Below are 15,786 nucleotides of genomic sequence, written 5' to 3'. Positions count from 1 at the left end.
GTCACCAGGCTGGGAAGGTTGTCCTAACCTTTCAAGATCTTACTTGGAGGTTTGTAAATCTGAGCCAGAGATGAGCAGCAAGCTCCCGGCTGGAAGTTCTTGCTGCTGCGGTGGGGACAGATTGGAGTTTTCAAACTTCTGCCTTAACTGGCATTCTCCCTGACAAATTGGCTTCCTTAGGGCTTGGGTTCCTTGTAGTACCAGCAAGCATTCATCCGTTCAACTTCTCCCTACCTTCTGTCCTCCAAGAGCTGCTGCATGAATTGGATCAGCACTTGCCAGTGCCCCCAGAAGCCTGTCCTCTCTCTTCTTTAGAAGTGATTTAAAACAAAACAAAAAGAGGCTGGAATAATCTATGATGATATCGACAAATTGAACCATTGCCCCTGTAACGTATATACGTAATAATGCTGGCTATAAAGGAGGAATGTGACCTGGATTGCCTTTCCCTGGTGTTAATCGCATTAGATCATATTTCAGAATGAATTCTCGTTTGCTGACCAGAACGTCCAGTGACACTAATTTATTACGCAGGCAGTAATTCTGCGGATTAACTCTGATTAACATTGTGAAAGTAAAGCCCAGATATGCTTTCCAAACACAGCACGGTGTCCTAGATTTCTGTGCTGTAAACTGGCTGCTAGTGCTCCATAAAAATGGATTTCAGGTTATATTGGCTCACCATCCCACTGCTGTCCTCGATGCTCACATGATTATCTCCAACCACCTCTTCCATTTACATATATTTAATGCTGTATTGTTTTTAACACTCGATTGGGAGCCGCCCAGAGTGGCTGGGGAAACTCAGCCAGATGGGCAGGGAATAAATAAATAAATAAATAAATAAATAAATAAATAAATACTCTCCTTTTCGCTTGTTGTTTTACTATGTAAAAACCACAGCCTAAATGAGCGTTCCCCAACCTGGTGCCCTCCACATGTTTTGCAGGTGACCACAATTCCAATCAGTGGGAGTGGATGGGAGTTGCAGGCTAAAATTTCTGGAAGGTACCAGGTTAGCAAAGGTTGGCCTCGACTACCAGTTGTCAAACTAGTACGATTTTGTTGGCCTAGCTTGGAAGAAGAGTGAGGCTGTGGTGCTGAACTTCTGGCTCCTTTGCCAATCAACCCATTTATAGTTAAGCAACCCATGGGCCTCAGGGAGTTCAAACACCACGAGTAATTAATTATAGATGGCTCCCCGTGACTCATCTGCTATGAAAAGCTGCCAGCCGTGAAACTCTGCAAGAAGCTGACTGCTTGGCAAGTGAGGTACTCTGGCATTTCCAGTTCATTTGGCACATTTCTGCATTTGGATCTGCACAAGATCCAACCACGCAACTCACCTGCTTCCTCCCTCCCTCCCTCCATTTGTGGAAATCTAGTTTTTCTCCTCTGGGGCTGTAAAAGCAAGCAACCTGCTTAATGTACCAACTTGTGTCTTATCTAATTCCATTCCCTGCATGAGAAGCCCAGCTGGATCAAACCAAAGGTTCGTCCAGCCCAACATCCTGTTCTCACAGTGGCCAGCAAGATGCTTATGGGAAGCATGCAAGCAGGACTCTGACCACTTGTGGTTTCCTGCAGTTATAATAATAAAATAATGATGGTGGTGATGAGGATAATTTATACCCCACCCATCTGGCTGGGTTTCCCCAGCCACTCTGGGCGGCTTCCAGCAAAATATTAAAATACAGTAATTCATCAAATATTAAAAGCTTCCCTAAACAGGGCTGTCTTTAGATGTCTTCTAAAAGTCAGATAGTTGTTTATTTCCTTGCCATCTGCTGAGAGGGAATTCCACAGGGTGGATGCCACTACCAAGAAGGCCCTCTGCCTGGTTCCCTGTAACTTTGCTTCTCACGAGGAGGGAACCGCTAGTGATCTCAGTGTCTGGGCTGAATGATGGGGGTGGAGACGCTACTTCAGGTATCCTGGTTTGCCAAAGCATCCTGCATCTGACAGAGGAAACTCTCCAGGGTTTCAGGCCGGGAACATTCCCAAGTCTTACCTAGAGATGCAGGGGATTGAACCTGGGACCCTGTGTATGCAAAGCAGAAACTCTACCACTGAGCTACAGCTCTTCTCCAACTAGTACCCATTGAGAGCCTCCAGCAGTCCTCATCTAGATAGAGGGGGATCTTGTGTTGCTCAGTTCTTTGGCTGTTAGGGACTTCAACGTGTATGACTGACGGCTCTCGGCATCCCAGATTTGCTTTCCCTTTCCATCCATTTTAGGCTCCCTTTGTCTTGCATCCTCTTCCTTTTCCAGACACCTCCTTTCCTACCCTTCCTCACCTGCTCTGCTCCTTGGTAGCTTCTACACAAGCTCATCCAACAAAGAGCCAAAAGGCCTTTAGTTTTAGAGCAGTTCCGCCAACAAAATCTAGAGCCCCGTCCTCCTCTGACATCAGAGCAGTTCAGCCAATCGTCACCTGAACATTCCTCAGCTGCTGCGAATCCACGTTGTTGGGCTTGAGGTGCATTGCCTCGCAAGGAGGAATTAACTGGAATGTCCTCTGTAACCTGGGTGGGAGAAGACTGGCTACAGAAAACGGGCTGGTTCTGCTGAGCAGATGGTTGTCTCCAGAGCCTGTTTATCAAGCCAAGCTGGGTGGGAGTGGCTGCCTTTTGGAAACAAAGTGTTGTGCAAACCAAGCCTGGATTGAAATCTTAAGGTATGACACAAGCACCAGCACAGAGCACTCTTACACAGCAATAAGGGAAAAAAGGCAACCCTACTCCTTCCTAACATGATGGTCCTGTGCCCAGCATCATGGGTAGGGGTTTCTGAATGTGCCAGGGAACTCTCCAGGTATGCAGAAGATATATTAGGTAAAGGTAAAGAGACCTCTGACCATTAGGTCCAGTCGTGGCCGACTCTGGGGTTGTGGCGCTCATCTCGCTTTATTGGCCGAGGGAGCCGGCGTACAGCTTCCGGGTCACGTGGCCTGCATGACTAAGCCGCTTCTGGCAAACCAGAGCAGCGCACGGAAACACCGTTTACCTTCCCGCCAGAGCGGTACCTATTTATCTACTTGCACTTTGACGTGCTTTCAAACTGCTAGGTTGGCAGGAGAGAAGATATATTAGTTTGCATTAACCCCCCCCCCCAAATAAACTCCTAATGGTCTGATGAGGACTAGGAGCATGCAATCCCCCGCAGAAGCCACAGAATATACAGCATTCAACCCCATCTGCACAGTGCATTTAAAGCAGTATTCTTCCACTTTAAATAGTCATGGTTTCCCTCAAAGAATCCTGGGAACTGTAGTTTGTCATGGGTGGTGCAAGTGCTTAGGAGGCACCCCCCCCCATTCGCCTCACACTTTACAATTCCCAGGGTTCCACAGAAAGAGGAATTGGTTGTTAAACCACACTCTGAATTATACTTCTTTGAAGGGAATAGGGGTCTTCTCGCAACCCTTCACAAACTTACTAAGTCACTCAAACAGTTCCTATCAACAGCTTGTTGCCAGTTTTTTGATTTGAAAGATTCTGGCCCCTCCACCCAGTGACTCTGAGCATGTGCAAAATGAAGTTATGCTGACTGGAACAAGAGAAGTTTTAGTTTGTTAGAACTAAACAAACTAAATGGATGGGGGGCATTGTTAACAAAAGCAAAATTTACTGAACTTGCATTTAGCTCTTCTGCCTGTGCTTAAGGCGGCAAACAACCCAGACACAATACACACAAGTAAAATGGCAAGACGTATAATTAAAAACATGAAAAAGAGTAGCACTTGCAAAGAGTCCAGTCATCAAAATCTTAGCAAGCTCCGGTAACCAAAAACGTAAAATACAGGTCCTGAAGCAACATAGACCTGAAAATCTAAATGCTGTGACAAAAGTTCGGCCTCACAGTAACTTCTGAAACAGTGTTGGGAAATTTGTGGTCTTCCAGATGTTTTTGCCCTGCTGGCTGGGGCTGATGGGAGCTGGAGTCCATCAACATCTGGAGGGCCACAGGTCACCCATCCCTGAGAAATAAATAATAATAATAATAATAATAATAATAATAATAATAATAATAATATTTATAAACCCCCCCCCAATCTGGCTGGGTTTCCCCAGCCACTTTGGGAGGCTCCCAATAGAAAAAAACAGAATAAAACACCAAATTAACCCCTGAGAAGGGAAGGCAGCAGGGGCCTTTAGGTTGCACATCCAGAGTTTGCACCTGAAAAGCAGACTGAGCTGGCCAACAGGGCACCTGGTCAGAGTCCTCCTTAAATGGACATTTTCATTTGTATTTGTATTATTTCCAAAGGTTTGTCCATGCCTAAAAAAATGAGCACATTTAATGCAAATCCCCGTGGTCTTCTGACAACTTCTTTTGGATATACATAAGGGGCCACCCTAGCGACGGGACTCAGTTGCTATGCAGTTCTAATCTCTGGACACAAGATGGAGGACTAGCTCTGGACTGGTGCCATTTTGCTTCGCAGAGGGCAGCTCGGTTTGCTGGTGCTCAAATCGCCAGCTGCTGCGCTGACACATGAAATCAGATAGCTGGGAGAAGGAAAGCAAATAGTCCCACTGTTGGTAGGTAACTGGGAGGCGGACTGGGAGAACGAGGACTGGGCAGTCCATTTCTCTGAGGTGGTTCCTGCAAGCTTTAGTTTATTGTCCAAAAAGCCTTTCTGGAAACAAGAGGCCTCCCCCATCCGGGTGTCCTCCAGATACTTTGGACTCAAGGGAGCATATAAGTAGTTGTGTGGTCAGGATATTAATGTTTTATTCCCTCTCTCCCCACAGATAGCGACACTGAATTTGTATGTCAGTAGTGATACTGGAATCTGCACAAGTGGCTACTGGCTTTGCTGTCTACTGCCTCCCACAGGGCTCATTCCTCGCTGCCTCAGTATGGGAAGGGATGTCAGGCTGCTCCAAGAAGTAACCGGATGGATGGAACCTGAGCAAATCATATTGGTTTGCTCAAAGGTAAAGGGAGCAACGCACTGTGGAATCCTTCGATGGCGGCAGCTTTGCCAGCGCCACATGGGTGCCATGTTGGCATCGGCTGGGTTTGGAAGAGAGCCCAGTAAGGGAAGGGACTGAAAAGCCTCAGCATCTTTCTTCAGACAAAGGAAGCCTTTTGAGGACTTCAGAAACTCGTCTCTCGGCTGCACCACATGAATGAAGCACAGGCACCTCTGCAAGGGCTAGATTTGCGTTGAGTCGTTTTGGAAAAAAAGCAGCACGTCTTTCTTTGTACTACTTTGATGGTTCCCCAGGAGTTCTGACAATTTTAATAAAAGCTCTTTGGGAAGCTGTCTGCTTTGGACGGGGCTGCTTCTTTTTGAAGTACACCTGATGTAGGGATAATGACAGGGCTAGTGAAGCAGTAATTACAAACACACTGTTCCCTGGTATGGTACAGCCTGCAAAACACCGCCGTAGAAATCGAACGAAGCAATGCAACACTGGCAAAAGCGAGGTTGGGGGGGAAGAGGGACAAATACTGAGGCTCTCCTGCAGAACCTGGGAGGGTTAGAGTTAAGCCCTTGTACAAAGGCAACCTCTGTGGGCACAGGCCTTCCCCTGGTGCCCACAATGCCTCATTGTCCCTGCCAGGAACTCCTTCAGCACCCATGAAATATACCCTCAAAAATACACAGCTCACGATTTGGCTCCCCCTACTCTGTTCCTGTCTGCATTGGCGCTCAGCCTATCATGCATTAAATGTGCCCACATTTCACCAGATGCCAGGATTGGGCACCCGCCCTTTCTTCCGTCGAGGTCAAATAGCTTCTCTGTGAGTGAGCTTGGTGGTAGCTCCTTTTTCCTATTGATGGGATGACTGCACCCTTTCGTCCTCTGGTCTGCTCCTTTAGGTGTGGTTTCCATTTTATATTATGCCACACACTCTACAACAGGGGTCAGCAAACCTTTTCAGCCATGGGCCAGTCCACCGTCAGACCATGTGGTGGGCCAGACTATATTTTGAAAAATAATAATGAACAAATTCCTATGCCCCACAAATAACCCAGAGATGCATTTTAAATAAAAGCACACATTCTACTCGTGTAAAAACACGCTAGTTCCCAGTCCGTCTGCGGGCTGGATTGAGAAGGCGATTGGGCCGCATCCGGCCCACGGGCCATAGGTTGCCTACACCTGCTCTACAATAGCCATTTTGTAATTGGTACCCCCTACAAATATCACTCAAGTGTCCCACTCCTGTGCTGCAAAGATGGGAGCCTGTGTCATGTAGCTAGGCTAGGATGGGTAGGAAAGGGACCCGGGTTCAAATCTTTAATCGGCTCTGAAGTTTACCGGGAAAACTTGGGCCGTCTCTCAGCTTCACCTACCTTACAAAGTTGTGAGGACAACAAGGGGTTAGGAGAGTAGGGGGGGCATTTATATCACCTAAGATTCCTGGATCTCTTGGATCCCCTCTCTGTTCCTCTTCTATGGAGCTACTTCTGCACTCCTCTCTTTGTAATTATTTATTTTATACAAACGCATTATTCTTCTAAAAGAAACACCCTAAATCTGAAGAGGTAGTTTAAATTATGCAAAGGAATTCAAACACATGCAAACATATTTAATTTCCAAGATTCTGAACGCAAAGTTTAACATTCTTCCGCAAAGAATTTAAGCAAGCACCTATGTGTTTGGGGTTTTGTTTTGTTTTTCATAATCTTACAAAACACACAACATAAATACAGCTATTTATATGTCACTGAATGCTCAAATAGGCTCCTAAGCAGTTTACAAATATCCATAATTAAAATGTACAATCAGATAATTGCACAGGTAAAATAACAATTCAAAACAGAGACTTGGGTGCATTGCAAAAGACAAACAACAGATTCACGTTTTGGGTTTTTTAAAGCTAGTTTTTCTCTTCTCCCTTGAAAGGCCCTGGGAGGGAGAAGGTTGGGGGAAGAGGGGTGTTACTGGATCACTTTGGAGGACAAAAGAATGAGAAATTATTTGTTCCTCTTTAATCTTTAGACTGGTGTTGGCCCAAAAATCCAATTCAGAGGCGATTGGCAAAAGCAAGAGTAGCCCCCCACAGTCTGTTGCTAAGGGATTAAGTAGGAGGGGGGCACAAAAGAGCCTTTGCAATAGCTGAATAATAAGGTTCAGCCTGAGGGACATTTTGGTTAATGCTTTGGGGAGGGGGAAAGAAACGCTGCATGCTAATACCCAGCCCCAGATTTATTCTCCAGGCTGAAAACAAAGAGCATTTTGTAAACAATGATGGGTTGTCTGCCTTTCAGGGTCAACTGCTTACCCCTTTCTCATGCCCCAAGTCCCGTCTGTTAAGACGCTGCATCCAAGTTGACTGAAAAGAGGGATCAATCTCTGGCATCGTTCCTGGGACATGAGTGTAGCAGAGTATGGCTATCTCGTCCTGTCAGATCAGCCTGCTCAAATTTATCTCCCATGATGCACAGAAGCGTGAGATGGCCATTGCTGTACTAGGCCCCATTTGCAACATACAGTGGTACCTCGGGTTACATACGCTTCAGGTTACAGACTCCGCTAACCCAGAAATAGTGCTTCAGGTTAAGAACTTTGCTTCAGGATAAGAACAGAAATTGGGCTCCAGCGGCGTGGCAGCAGGAGGAGGCCCCATTAGCTAAAGTGGTGCTTCAGGTTAAGAACAGTTTCAGGTTAAGAACAGACCTCCGAAACGAATTAAGTACTTAACCCGAGGTACCACTGTACACTGAAAACACAATGAGATTACTTCAATAGACATTGCCACCGCCCTACCCCCAGCCTGGCAAATAATCCTGGAAACTAGTTAGTTAAGAGTGCTGGCATGTTATGTGACACCAAGAATACTGACCGTGGAGGCCCCAAATCAGGACATTAAATCTCATTAGTTACAGAGTGAAAGTGAGATTCGTAATAAAAAGATGAGTATTACCAGCAGTGAAAATTCATAGCCCAAGCCTATTAGTCTCCAATTTTGCCAGCTCATTACCAAGCAGCAGTGAGGAGAAGGGCTGCAAATTCATCGATTTCAAGGTTTGCTCTGTGCGCTGGGTTTCTAAAGTATGAACGACCTACGCTGTGTAAGAATTACACGGAAAAGCGGAGGACAAAATGGCGTTGTCCACGCTCATCTTTTCTCTTTCATCAGGGTCCATTAAAAGAAGCAAAGCTAGGGACTGACTGCCTTGCGAATCCCAAGTTGAGCAACTTGTGGCACGGTCACAACCAAAGAGGCTGTCATTTCCAGAGAACCCAACAGCCGCCTGCTTGAACTAATCCCGTCTTCACGCTGCCAGCATTCTTCGTGTCCTCGGCTCTCCCAGGCAAAGGTGATGTGCTCCACCACTGGCTCCCTTCCATCGACAAAAAGGGGCCTCTAAAACCCAACTCAAGGGGTTAACCCAGGTTACTCACACAAACACACACACACACACACACAAAGTACAAGGGAAAGGAGTGAAGCATTAGAGTGGAACTGAGCCAAGAGCTCAGCATAAGGAAAGCCCTGCTGGTTTAGATCAAAGGCCCAGCAGCCTATTCTCACAGCAGCCAACATCTGGGAAACCCAACAAGAGGAGCAAAACCCCCACATTTGTGATCCCCAGAGACTGGTATTCAGACGCAGTCCAGAACCAGATGCACCGATGAACCTAAGGCAGTTTCCTATGGCCTAAAGCACTCTTCCAGTGGGGAGTTGTTGTGGTCCATAAGGACTTATGAAGAGCCCTACTACATCGCACCCAAGGCCCATCTCATCCAGCCCCCCGTTCCCACAGCAGCCAAGCAGAGGCCCGTAGGCAATGCTTTTATTTTTGGTTGAAGAAATGAGGTGCCCGTACTCTTTGATAAAGGTGCTGTAGGTGCCAGCACAAAATGGCCGCCAATGACAGCCCGTCCCCCCTGGCCACGGTGAAGACAAGATTCTGGTCTAGATGGGCATTTGGGCCTCATCCAGCAGGCCTCTTGTTATGTTCTTTATTTCTTCCTTACCCAGAGCCTCATGAAGGCATCCCTACCACCCTCACTCTGGGCACTTACATTTTCCTTCCTCTCTTCCTTTGCTGCATGGGAAGAAAATGAAGTATCCATTCCAGGCGTTCAAAGGAAGGGCTTTGAAAATTTCCATTCAACGCAGTTTGATTTGACATGAACAAACAGACAGACACAGGCAGGCAGAAATTCATCAGACTTAAAACCAAGATTTATTTAGAGGGGAGGGGGAAACGACTTTACAAGAAATTGCTCTCATTAATTAATAAGGAAGGCAGATAAATAAAAGCTATTACAAAAATCTGATTTTTTTTCTTCTTTTTTTGCAAATTACAAGGGGGGGGGAGCTTTGTAAAATTTTACAATCAGTAACCTACTTTTTACATAATTACAAATTAACATATAGCAGTTTAGGTTGTTGGTGTTTCTTTACCCTCTTCACTGTTGTATGTTTCTATTTTTAAAGTGTGTTTTTTAAACATTACTTTCAACCAGAAATATGAAACAGGTACCCTTATACAAGCCTAGATAGTGGGGCGGGTGGGAGAGAGAGAGAGAGAGAGAGAGAGAAAGTCCAAATGAGTGGACAACATCATTATAATACATTTCTCTGGCAAGTATGCAAATGTACTCGTTCACTGTCAGAAAGGAATTATCATACCTTTATTTAACCATATATAATTCAGCTTTCCCCAACCTGGTGGCCTTGAGATGCTTTTGGGTCACAACAACTCCCACTGGAAGGAACCAGGTTGAGGAAAGCTGAACCAGAGAATTAATTGAATAGAAGGAACCTTTGAACACCTACAGATTTTATTTAAATACACAAATGCATATCTCCTTTTTTTTTTTACATGTATGTAACACCGGACTCTCTGCGTGAAGAAAAAGAACAACGGCAGCAGACTTTTAGAAACTTTTCTTTTTCTAAAATGTTACCACATGAAATGGCATCCCATTTTGCTCCCAGCCTCTGGTGCCTCTCGGCATCCATGCAACGACCCACGGACAATAATAATAGTAGATTAAACCATTCATCTTGAGCTTTAAAACTGAGCTGCACTGCTAAAGGGGAAACCCTGTGGATCGTGTGTCCTTTGCATGGATGAAAACCGGATTGTAAAGCGCGGACGGGGAAGGGGATGGAGGGGGAAACCATCAACAACAGCTAGTCTGCTATAATTAAATAAAGTTGGAGACAATAGTTTTTGAGAGGAATGAAGGTGGTTCCAGGCAGGCTCTGCTTTCTGTGTCCTATACATGCTCATTTTCTCTCACTGCCACCTCTGGACAAACAGCTTAAGGGGAAAAAAGTTACCCCAGCCTGCAAAAACTCATTTAGCAGCACCGAAAATGGGGTGAGCATATCCAATGTGAGAAGTGATCTGCCTTCAACCTGCCTTTAGATCTCTGAAACGTGGCGAAGAGACACTGGGTTTTAGAGGTTGTTCCCTAGCAGTGGTCAATTGCATTCAATGCTCTACAGGCCATTTTTTTAATTTATCGATTTAATATTTACAGAAGCAAAAAAAACCCCACTTTGGGCTTGACAAAACAGCTCAGTAAATGTTTCTCTCTTCTTTTTAAATCCAGATCTCTTTCAAACAAACAGAAAGATTTATTTATTTTTATGGCAAGCCCAGCTTGCAGTCAAGAGAACAAGCAACAACAACAACAAAATAATTAAAGTAACAACAATAATAAAAAGTAGACCTCCACAGCTGCCTCCTGCTGCGCTTTTGGAGAGTGAATTGCTTAGAGAGCTTTCGGACTCAGCCAGGCTGAGGGAGGTTCTCCATTGCTGGCCAAGACAGACCCGACGTACCTGCCGCGGTCCCAGCACTGAAGGCTTGTTAAAGAGTTTTCTCTGTTTTTCCGCGCAAGATTCTTGCACGGAAAAAAAACAACAACACAAATCCTGAGATGCTCTAAAGGGAGAAGGCATCAGGACAATAGTGCAAACCTTTCGTTAAAAAATAAGTCTGAAAACGTGGTAGGAAAAGGAAGCTTTCAAAATGCTTCAGGGATTTGGCGGGGCAGAGGCAAGGCGAGAGAGCACTATTTGTGCCCTTTTCTCCAGTCTACAGGAGTAATCTCTGGGGAGTCTATATTATTAAAAAAATATCATAACAGGGGACCTTTCATCTTCCCTTGGCATCACCACATAAGGAACTACTTTGCCAGCTTGTTCCACAGTTCTTTTTGCATTGGCACAAGGTGCTAGGGAGAAAGTCCTTTCACACACCAACTCCAAAAAAATTCCCACTGGGGCTGCATCCCTCTCTGCCCTGCTGCCTTCCTGCTCCCAGTGCAATGAAGGATTGAGTTTAATCTCTTCACCCACTCAGGGTCACCGCTTGCTTTGCAGAAGGAAAAACAGCTTTCTGAGATTCCATACAGAAAGCACCAATCTCACAGGATGCATTTCTGAACCTGATAAAGCATCACCTGTACAGGAGTCAGCAGGTGCGCCCATTAAGTGTGACTGGTGGAGCAACGCCAAATAGTCAAGAAGTCATTGGATCTGGCCTGACTCACTATGCTGGTATCCGCCAGAGTGAAGGACGCTCAGTCTGCGACTCAAACACTGGAGTGTGCATGGCCAGAAGAATGAACTGGAGTCCAAAAAGAAAAGAAGGAAGAACTATGCACCAAACCCTCCTAAAGGCTGAGCCACCCAATCATTTAAAAGCTGGGAAACTTGCCATGAATGGATTCCCCCAACCCACAGGGTTCAAATTGCAAAGGGAATTGTCAAAAGTTCACCCATATCACATGGTGCTAAGTCCGAGAAACAAATCCAAGTATTTTCAGATGTCATAAGGAACCATTTTATCAGTTTGGGGGGGGCATTATTTATCTCTTCCACCTCAAAATGATGGTCTGCACTGACGCAACCTGTGATGCCAAATTTGGAACTTTGCAATTCTTAAAGGTGGCAAAACTGTGGCCCTCTAGCGGTTGTCTGACTACAACTCCCATCATCCCTGACCATTTGGCTGTGCAGGCAGGGGGCTGATGGGAGTTGGAGTCCTACTGCAATTAGAAGGCCACACCGTTCGCTCACCCGCCAAGTTCCCCTTACCAGATGAGGAATGTTCAGAAGCTACAGTGGACTCCGCTATGCATGGAAATGAAAGGCCATTGCACTTCTGCTTATATGGCTCATTTCCCACCCAAGTTGCCGTCAGTTGAACACCCTTCAAAATGGCTATGAAGGTAGCACTTCTAGCAAAGAGATGAACCAGCAAATTTGGAGAAAAGCAAAAAGCAGAAAGCCAAGGGAAGAGAAATAAGAATTTGGGCTGCTGTTGATTTTTGCCTCTAACCATCTCTTGGGCAAAAGCAGTCAGTGATCTCTATGGTGAATTAGTGGCTTTCTAGTTGAAACTACTATTAATACTGAAGGCTGAGATGGGAGAGCTGGGAAAGGAGGTGTTCTTGGGCCAGGGAGTCAGGCCTTCCCTTGTGCTCATTTCAAAAGGGACTTGAGAGTAGTTGTGATTTAAACATTGGCCTGTTGCGGCTTTCCTGAAGTGGCTTCTGAAGAAGGGAAGGGGAGCATGTGGCTCTTAAGAAGTTGTTGGACTACAGCTCCCATCAGCCTCAGCCAGCATGGCCAGCAGTCAGGGATGATGGGAACTGGAGTCCAGCAACTTCTCAAGAGCCACAGATTCCCCTTCCCTGTCCCTAAAACATACACTCCATCTCTTTCAATTTTCAAAGATTGCCCGTTCATATTTCATTCCGACTTGGTAGCCTTAGCCAGCTCAAATCCATTCTTACACTTTTGCTTCTATCAAGCAGAAGATGCCTGATACTGTCCCTGGAACTGTGAACCAGCCAAGTGAAGTGCCTCCAGTATTCCCACAATGCACCTGTGTGTGGATCCTGCGGCACAACTTACTCTGTGTGCAAACAGGTCCTCAGAGCCTCTCTAATGGGAAACCACCTTCCTAACTGAGTTGGCCAATTTGCCGCTACGTGGCCTTGAGTCCATTCCCCAACACACAGATGGATATTTTGGGGGAGAAGGTGTTTTTGCCAGTGGAAGAAGCACTAGAACAGAGTGCCAACAAGTAAAGAGATATTTAATATCAACACAGTCCCTGAACAGTTTCAGCTAAACCTTTAGGGAAGAGCTAAGCTCAGCCAGCTTTTTTCTGTACAGAATTAAAGCATACCCCAACGGATATACAGCTACATTTTCTATATTTATATTTATATATAAGTATATATACAGTACTATCTATATATATGGCAATGTAGAAAACATTGCATTAAAGAGCCCCATGCTTTTGCTATAGAGGGCGATGGTTTTTGGTGGACTTCCCCAATAGAAGATCAGCCAAGCTGCCACCCAGGATGCACTTTCCCCCCAATCTTTGGAGATGAAAACAGAAGCAGGGAGTGTCTGTCTTAACAGCCAGCATTGCACACAGAATGGATGCTTTTCTTTTCCTTTCAGAGAGACACGTGCAGCCAAAACCAAGCCCGCCCAGTCTGGCCACACCCAGCATCTGAAGCTTTTGCCTCCCCTGCTTCCTTTTAAAAGGTAATGGATCCAGGACACGGGCAGAGCCGGCAGTTGGGAGCAGGCTGCAAATTGTAGGCACGCAGGTGGGTTTGCGCTGCAAGGACAATTCAGTTCAAGGCAGGCAAGAGTCGCTGCTGCATCTGCCCTGTGCTGGGGAGCGCTCTGCAGGGCACAGCACGGGACAGCCTCATCCTTGCAGGAGGTGGAACAGCGGGGTCAGCAGAAGATTTCCTCGCCCTCCGGTGCTGCTTCTGGCGACTGAGCCTCTGGACAAGGGAAGGAAATCACAAGCAAACGACATCAGGACCATGCAGAAGGGGCACGTATTTCCTGCTCTCCCTGCTCATAGCTGTGAAGACCTTAATGCCCAAATTAAATATTCCAAAGGCAACCTTGAAGGTGCTCCTGACCTGCTTTCAACCCCACCACTGGGTATCGCAACGAATCTTTCCTTGGGCAACAACAAACCTGTGCCTTCAAAGCAGGCAGTAGTGACAGGCTGTTGTAGCAGCAGATTTCTGATTCCCTTTCCAAGGCACGTCAGGAGCTACAGAGGAACCAATTCTCTTCTGTCCGCACCGGAGGAAAGAACTGCAAGCAGTTCACATCGAGCCATGGTGCACCCAAATCCTGGCCCTGAGAATCAGATGACCCTGGCAGTGGTGGAGCTTCATGCTCTGGCACCAGGGGGCGGAGAGCAGGCAGGGGCAGGGCACATCCTGGGGGTGTGGTGCACCACCCACAGGGGCGGGGCATGCGTCTTGGGGGCGGGGCATGCTGCCAGCAGGGGCGTGGTGCCCAGCGCGGGGGGGGGGGCGTGGACAGCCGCAATGGCACCCTGCCAGGATCGCTCTGCTGGGGGCTGTGCACTCCCCCCGCACTCCTCTTCCTCCGCCAGTGGACCCTGGAGAAGATTGCCCGCATTGCTTAAAAGGCACCTCTTCCCCTTCCTCACTTCTTATTTCTTCTAAGTGTCCAAACAGGGCTTGCCTGCTGCTGCCTCTTCCTTCCCTGCTCCAAATAGCTGCTTCCTTTCCAGGTGTGAGGGCTGGTCCATTATGGCAAATGGGGCGCTGCCCCACTAACCTCAGTCTGCCCAGAGCCAGCGCCCCACTTGTCTGCCTTCTTACTTACAACCGGCTCAGGGGGTAACTATGGCTGTTTGCTTCCTCCTCCTCAAGTCTCAGTGTTGCCCTTGTATAACTTAGCAGGGAAGAGAAAGATGGGGACAAAGCTACAATTAATTGGCCCTCGCACCACCTACTGTTGGGCCTCCCAGCCTTCTGCCCTATCTGTCTCAATGGGCAGCAGCAACCACTGCAGGTAAGCTGGTGGAAGGAGGTCTCATGAAGACATCTTAGCAAGAAGAAAGAGCCCTTTGCTTACCGGCTGGCTGAGAACGGTGCCCTTTGCCCTTCTTCTTCTTCTCCTTCTTCTCCTTCGGCTTGGCCAAGCCAAAGAGGCGGTTCTGCACCTGACCCTGTCCGTCAGCTGCCTTGTTGGCTTGGCTCGACGCCGTCGTGCCAAGCAGGTGGAAAGCGCCTTTCTCCTTGTGTGTCCTTGTGAGGCTGTTCCTTTTGGGCGACGCAGACAGTTCTTTCTCCAAATGGCCCTGTTGCCTGGAAGACGAGTTGTCAGGCACAGGAAGGGAAGGTGTCCTGGTCATCTTGCCGTGCTGGTTGGAAAGCTGCAAGGCAGGAGGCAAAACAAGTGGTAGAAGTGAAACAGGTGTGGTGGTGGCGGCACCAGGAGTCCAGGCATCACATGGATAGGAGAATGCCTCCCCACCATGAAAATAAAAGGCTGCCTACTGGATGTTTTAAGCCAGTGTGACACTGTTTTGCAATGAGCAGTCTGCAGGGGATTTGGCTGCGCAATCTGTTCCGCAACAATTTTCCGCTAGGAAGAGATCACAGGATGGCCTGTGGGAAACTAAGCAGGGCCCAAGCACAAGAAACCCTCCTCTCCTGCTGTTTCCAGCAATTGATATTTAGAGGCATGACTACCTCCAGCTGTGAAGGCACAGCACTACCATCTCGTCTAGCCGCAACTGATAGCCCTTCTCCCCCATGAATTTGTCAAATTCTCTTTCCAAGTCATCCAACTCGGTGGCCATCACTGTCTCCAGTGGGAGTGAGCTTTACTGCTTAATATGCACGGTGCGAAGAGATGCTTTCTTTCATCTGTTCTGAAGCCTTCAATCAGCTTCCTTGGATGCCCCCAGGGTCTACTGTTAAGTGAGAGGCAGAAAAGCTTTGCTTTCTCAAATAGGGCTACCCCGAAACCCTGGAGAGTTGCCCCAC

At 47.0% G+C, this 15,786-nt stretch overlaps 2 protein-coding genes across 14 annotated transcripts in view; one reads left to right on the top strand and one right to left on the bottom strand.

Moving 5' to 3' along the window:
* The window catches only part of KLHL25 (kelch like family member 25), a 35,475-nt gene extending 25,971 nt beyond the window's left edge, over positions 1-9,504 (top strand). For both annotated transcript variants that reach the window (XR_014519052.1, XM_083475102.1), the window contains exon 3: positions 4,759-9,504. The gene's annotated coding sequence lies outside the window, so the exon portion shown is untranslated. The remainder of the gene's footprint in view (positions 1-4,758) is intronic.
* Positions 9,136-15,786, bottom strand: part of AKAP13 (A-kinase anchoring protein 13) — a 239,199-nt gene continuing 232,548 nt past the window's right edge. For all 12 annotated transcript variants that reach the window (XM_083474938.1, XM_083474931.1, XM_083474932.1 and 9 more), the window contains 2 exons: positions 14,870-15,170; positions 9,136-13,749 (listed from right to left, as the gene is read on the bottom strand). In XM_083474938.1, coding sequence (XP_083331064.1) covers positions 13,700-13,749; positions 14,870-15,170 — 351 coding nt within the window. In that variant the 3' untranslated portion in view covers positions 9,136-13,699. The remainder of the gene's footprint in view (positions 13,750-14,869; positions 15,171-15,786) is intronic.

This window comes from Podarcis liolepis (assembly GCF_965112155.1).
Source record: "Podarcis liolepis genome assembly, chromosome: 14".
In the NCBI taxonomy this organism is placed as follows: Eukaryota; Metazoa; Chordata; class Lepidosauria; order Squamata; family Lacertidae; genus Podarcis; species Podarcis liolepis.
The sequence above is the reverse complement of the archived record's forward strand: the minus strand, read 5'-3'. Positions and strand labels throughout refer to the sequence as shown.